The sequence below is a fragment of the Anarrhichthys ocellatus genome, unplaced genomic scaffold (assembly GCF_004355925.1).
Source record: "Anarrhichthys ocellatus isolate YVR2014 unplaced genomic scaffold, GSC_Weel_1.0 scaffold2739, whole genome shotgun sequence".
Taxonomy (NCBI): Eukaryota; Metazoa; Chordata; class Actinopteri; order Perciformes; family Anarhichadidae; genus Anarrhichthys; species Anarrhichthys ocellatus.
Genome location: NW_022282713.1, coordinates 519 through 6989, shown reverse-complemented (window position 1 = coordinate 6989; position 6471 = coordinate 519). Strand labels below are relative to the sequence as shown.

The 6471-nt window shown below is 46.8% G+C and overlaps 1 protein-coding gene across 1 annotated transcript; it reads right to left on the bottom strand.

Annotated features, from left to right (window-relative positions):
- Positions 1-35: 35 nt before the first annotated feature.
- LOC116378522 (RGM domain family member B-like) lies at positions 36-5436 on the bottom strand. The gene is made up of 2 exons (XM_031840412.1): positions 4914-5436; positions 36-1041 (listed from the first exon to the last, which is right to left on the bottom strand). Exons 1-2 carry the CDS (start codon positions 5029-5031, stop codon positions 422-424), a joined length of 738 nt encoding a protein of 245 aa, XP_031696272.1. The 5' UTR covers positions 5032-5436; the 3' UTR covers positions 36-421.
- Positions 5437-6471: the final 1035 nt, after the last annotated feature.

Here is a 6471-nt window from a genome sequence, read left to right as displayed (position 1 = left end):
ACACACACACACACACACACACACACACACACACACACACACACACAAATACTTGCAGACACACACATGAGTAAACAGTGGGTCCTTTCACATCTCATTCCATGTTATTAGAGGTCAGGCTATATGCAGCCATAAACCAAGTTAGGTTTCCAACACTGCTTCAGTCACAAGAGATAGTCACAAGATCGAGCCGTTAGCCTCACACCTGTGAGCCCGAGGATACGAGAGACACAGAGACAGAAAGAGAGAGAGAAGTAGAGCAGGGAGAGCAAGCGTGTTTTCTAGCCTCACACTGATAAGATTTCTTACTCTGAGGCACAGAACAGCAACTTAGAGGTCATTACAGAAACATTTCTCTCTCTCGAACACACACATAAACTAGATTACACCAGCTGCTCTCACTTAAGAAACTCTTTCAGCCTTAATAACAGCAGATTAGAACCCAAAAACCCATTTTCTCTCTTCTCACCTTATTGGTTGCTGTGGCACTGGAGCCAGTTACCACGGGAACATTCGTGACCTGTACCGACAGATAGTCATTATCGATGAGAGGCCACGCCCCCTCCACCTTGCAAGTCTGGAAGCTGTCCTTAAACGTCCTCAGGTGTGGGTCCCCGAACAGCCCGCAGAACAGGTAGACGGGCCGAGAGTGGCCGTGGTCACGGCCGTGGTCGTGGCCTTGAGCATGGGAGTGCGTGTGTGCGTGCACGTGGGTGTGGGAGTGGGTGTGGGCATGCTGGGTGCGACTGTGGTAGTTGCAGGGCTCGTGTTGGACCTCGGGGTGCGTGGAGGACGTGGGCCCATCTCTGGAGCAATTCCTCTGGCTCATGAGGTCTGAGATGCCCAGCACGGCCGAGTGGAAGACCAGATTCCCCCGGCAGGACTTGGCGGTCCTCTGGGTGCAGGCCGAGTACGCACGTAAAGCCATACAAAACTCTGTGTGAAAGCCATCCACGGCCGGAGTCAGGTGGGAGGTCAGGGAGACGAAGTCGGTTGTGCACTTCTGGATACGGCACTGAGGGGTTGCCACCTGGCACTGACCTAGAGAGGACAGTCAGCAGAAATACTGTGAGAAAAGTGATATCATCACAGGAACAGTAACAGTGATAGGGGACCAGCTAAATTGGCCTTAAAGATCATCACACGTCTGATAGTGTAGGTATTTACTATGAGAGCTGGATTTAACTAGAGATACAAAGCTCATGAGCACTCAGATGACAACTAAGGTTACTTTGAACTTAAAGACACAATGCTACCCGGTACAATCCAACCTAATAAAATTGGAAAAAAGAGCCATCTGCTGGTTCAATGTCTTGATGAATCAGTAGTGCCGCTGTGAGTGCAATAAACCTGAAGTGTAATAAACCAAAGAGCAGCCAGAGAGAAGAGATAAAGAAGGGTTTTTTTTCCACAAGAAGTGAGATAATACTTCTTATATAGCCAGGGTGCACATAACACAAACAGTGTAAAGAGAGAGCAAGACAGTACAAGGTGTGCTATGTACACAAACACACTGCCAAAGCGTATTATGTTCCATTTTGTTGAGACTGTCAGAAATATGTTGACTGAATTATGTGGTTATTTGTGATTTTGTGTGGCTTAAGCAATTATACCTTTATTAGATATAACTTTTAGTTTTCTGTGACTTTAATGGTTGTTTACAGCTATGAGCACCAGAGCAGGCTGATGCATCCAAAAGACTGATTATTCTGTCCCTGTACACACATTAGGAACACATTTCTTGGTCCGAAATTGTCCCTGATGTTTTATCTGTTGCTGTATTTCTGAATATAACATGGGTCAAACCATCCTTTTATATCATAGATCATCAGAGAGGGAGAGGGAGTTAGAGCGAGAGAGAGATTAGAGACCAGACCTAATGCATCAGTCGCAGGGCGCTCCTATTAGATTATGCCAGAGAGAGGCTCTGCAGTGTATGGCCAGCTACGGACGCACGCACGCACGCGCGCGCGCGCAAACACACACACACACACACACACACACACACACACAAATAAATAGCTGTCTTAGAAAGAATGCTGCTTGTGCTTCCGTTAACTCACAGTCAGTGATCTTCAGATGGTGGTATGATCTCCTAATGGCCGAGCAAAACCAGAGAGTGCATGGTTTTTACTGAAATCGACGGATTCCATTAACGTCACACCATCACTTCACAACCACTAACACATAAACACACACAAGCAAACAGCACATTCCAGCTCTTCTTCTTCTTTGATTTTGGGGCATGACGGAGTCGGGCGCCACCATTTGGGGGCAGTAGTGCTCCGAGTTTTAGAAATCAAGGCGCAGGTACGGACCCCCACTTACACCGCGCTTCAGAATCTCTCTCCTGCCTGTTAAATACTGACACCAACCCACAGACACACACAAGCAAAGGCTGCCGTCCATGCCAACCACCACTGTACAGACGGTCGGAGCACTGAGGACACATTGTGTCTTTGACTGGCGCACCAACAGCCTCCTTCTTTCCTTCCTATCTGCCCCGCAGTACCTAAATACCGCTCCCAATCTAATCAGAGTGGGTTTATTCTCTGTCGAAGGGGTATCAGAATCATGAGCTGCTCTAAAAACACACAAAAGCTCTCATTCACTAACGTTTTCCCAGCAGGGTGACGTAGCAGAGAAGAGAGTCGACCCTGTAACTGAAGAACTCGGGTTCAAACCGCTGACTTATATAAAGGTTAAAACCTCTCTGATGACAAGCATCTGCTGAAGTTTCACACCAGATGACCCTGCACTTTTGCCTCCCTGTGAATGCATCACGCAAAAAGGAAGGAGGATTTTCATGCGGAAGATCAATCAAAGCATAATTTTCATATTTTTGCTCTTCAGCGTCCTTTTTAAGCACGCATAGCTGTACTTTTAAAAGAAAATCCAATCTATGCAGATAAATAAGCAATAAGTTGAGTCGATAAAGACTGAATTGACTTGAAAATATTGTTAAGAGGAGAATAAAGAACTCCTCATGTGAAGAGCTGAGGCATGAGAGCCGTTCAACACATCCAGAGCCTGGTTTGTTTCATCCCCTGGGGTGAGTCTCTAATATAGACACAATAAAACAGCCAGCAATGCCCACACCACTCCTTCCATGTCCTACCACAATATTAACCTCTTTTTCACTCCATCCCCCTCTCCCAGGTCTCGTCTCTTCTTTCCTCTCAAGCCTCATCTGCTGTCAGATTTTTGTATTTCCCTCCATCAGCACTATTCTGACATATTGTAGCACTATTGTATTCTGTTTTCAGCCCTAAGCCCTCTCTCTGTCTCCCGAGGCACGCTCTCCACCGCCAGACAGAGGTCAAAAGATCCACCGGCCGAATCTCTCAGGCTCAGTTTAGCGATTCTTTGTCTCTCTATCCGGCAGCCTCTCTGATCTCCGGAGATCAGGAAAGGATCCACTGGGATCATCTCTCAGCAGAGGGAATGGCTTGTGAAGTGCTTATTGATCACCTTGTTGTGTGTGTGCTCTCACACACACACACACACCCACGCATACACTGAGCTCAAATCACACAAACAGCCCTCCGCGCTTTGAGAAACAAAGCTTTACAGGAGCTCACTACAGCACGCACTCTTTCTCTCTCTCGACCAGACACTCAGGGAGTGCAAACAATACTCAACAACTCAGCCATTCCTGCCTCGCTGTCTGAACAGACACATGGAGCTCACGACTGGAGCGACAATGAAATAAATGCTTTGAAATGTCCAAGTGATAGCAAATAAAACAACAGACTAAATAATACACATTCTTTCCAGGTGACGCGCGTGTAGCAGTAGGTGCCAAGAGGGTCTTTAACGTGAAGTGGGTCTCTCTGTTCCCACCAGGCTGCGTGCAGAGGCGGTTTTGTCCCGCTGCCCGAGCTGTGTTAAACTAATTACTGGAGGTGTGACTGCTCAACAGACAGCCGCCTCAACAGCCGACCCCCTGCACACACACACAGCAATACAGAGAAAAAAGAGGCTGTTTGCCAGAAAGAGGACATTGTACTGCTTTTTGCACTGTATGAAAAATGCATCTGTGATGATGACTTTAAAACCAACCAACAATGTGGTAAAGAAGTAAGTGGCCTCTGTATAGCCACAGAGACGGAGCGATTAGTGTCAGTGATCCTTACAGACACCTTATTTACTTCAGGCTTTCAGTGAACTCACTCTTCTTTTGTTTACTTCTTTGTTTTCTTCTTCTGTCCATCATGTGGCTTAAATTGGGCTGAGTGACTTTATGCTTATTAGACAAACAACCACAAATTTCAAAGCACAAAATCAACACATTGTTATTCAGAAAGGCATTTTAGTCTACCTTGTGTAACTTAAATCACTTTGATACTATCTCTTAAGATACATTTTATCAATTTGCATCATGCAACTGAACATAAGCTGAATTCCACAATAGATTTACAACACGGTGCAGCACTGATCCTAACTTTTTATGGTCAGATTTACGCGAGGATAGATTCTGTTTGTTTCAATATTGCTCTGAGTAAAGCTGTAATCTGTTAGATGTGGACATTAGGAGAGATTCAGCCTCTCTTCCCCTCCTCCATGAGCCATTAGGGGCAGACAGGAGAATGACGGCCCAGGAGAGAGGAGGAGAAACTCGATCCGTGCTCAGACTGCTGCACTACCGCTGGAGAGAGAGCTATTGTCAGGCAGCACTGGGCCCAACGAAAAGGATCGGCCATGCAACGATCACAAACGCATACTAATAACCAATAAAGTAGCCTGATCTCTGATCACTTCCAAATGCAACAGACTGAACGTAAATGTTACTGCGGTTGCAGTTTGTGCAGCGCACAGTTTTTTTATGCGAAAAGTGCGTAAAATTACAGATAAACTGCGATCATGACGGCGAGACACACTAGTTGTTGCAGTGTTGAAGTGTAGTTAGTTACCTATGTGAGCACCGCAGCAGAGAGCGATGATCAGCAGCAGCAGCGGCCGGAAGCGGCGCACCGGAGACGGGGAGGCGAGGCGCTCAGCCCCGCGGCAACAGCATCCGGCTCTCCCCATCCCCGTCCATGCAGGGCCAGGAGGGGAGAGTGGACGGACCTCCAAAGGGCGAGGACGGGTGGTGTCCAGGCCTTCTTACTTCTTCTTCTTCTGCCTCTTCTTCCTCACTCTTCTCTCCTTCTTCTCCACCTCGGGTGCGTACTGGCATTAAAACACAGCTGCTCCGCGGAATGCAGGGCGGAGGGTGTCGAAAGGCAAAGAGAGGAGGAAAACAAAGTACAAGTAGAAGTCACTCCGACGACACTTTTACTTTTCGCCCTGTACTAATCCACGGCCCCACGTGATTGTTAAGTGCGCTCGCTCCACGGTCGGACTTTCGCCTTGATTGTGATCACTGTGCTCTCCTCTCTCTCGTCCCAAACACGCACAATCACATCTCTCTCTTCCTCACCATGCAGGCCGGGGTTTCTCCTCCACTCCTCCCCTTTCACTTTCTCCTCCTCCTCCTCTGCCCCTCCAACAAATCAATAGAGAATCAACTAAACCCTGCTGGCGGAAAATCCGCCTACCACGAGAGAGAGATGGAGAGAGAGAGAGGGAGAGAGCAGTCTACAAAATAATAAAGAGGCTGGAGATAAAAGTTGTAAAAGGTTGGTAAGATGCCATTAAATCACTGTGTATACCGAAGAGAATAATATGCTGTAATGGGTAATGTAGTGCTGCCAAGGTATTTTATTTGGCAGAGAGAAAGCTGATCAACACAAACCTTCTAAGATATCAGCATACTTCCTAATCTGTGCACGTTTTTTCTTCTTCTTGCTACTCTTGCAAATAATACTAATAATAGTCCATCCATCGGAACTACAAAAGGAAACACATATAGTTACCTGAGAAAGGAGCAAACGGGTGTGCATATATATCATTTTCCTCACTGCTAGGATTTTAATCTGCTTTAGGATTTTTTGATCCACAATTTTGATATAGAGGAGTAATGTCCACCAGAGCAGAGAAGGAAGTTGCTCTCCCTCTGTGTGTGTTGTTATTCGAGCTTCTCCTTTCTTTGTTGACATAGCCGGGCCGGCCGTGCATGCTTTTAGTGCATATTAGCGTATGTGAGCTCACGACCGCCACTCTGCATTGCTTTCTTACAGCGGTTACAGCTGATAACGCCATTCCGCAGAAGCATAAAACCCACCCTCGGGTTCCCCTTCAGGTCAACGCTGTTAGCTCTGTCAGCACTTTCGCCTTAGTTTGCACTGTTAGCTGAGACCTGCCTGCCTGCTGGCCGTCACCATGTTGAGAGCAGTTGAGAGTCAATGGAAATGCTCCTGATCTCGGATCTTGCACCTTTAACTTTATTCCAAATAATTATGTGGCAGTTGGAAGGACCAACCTTCCCTCTCTGGATTTCTTGCATCTCTGCTTACATTATTGGCGAAAAGCACACAACAGAGAACAGAAACAGAACAGACACACAATGTGAAGGGAGCACCTTTGTGA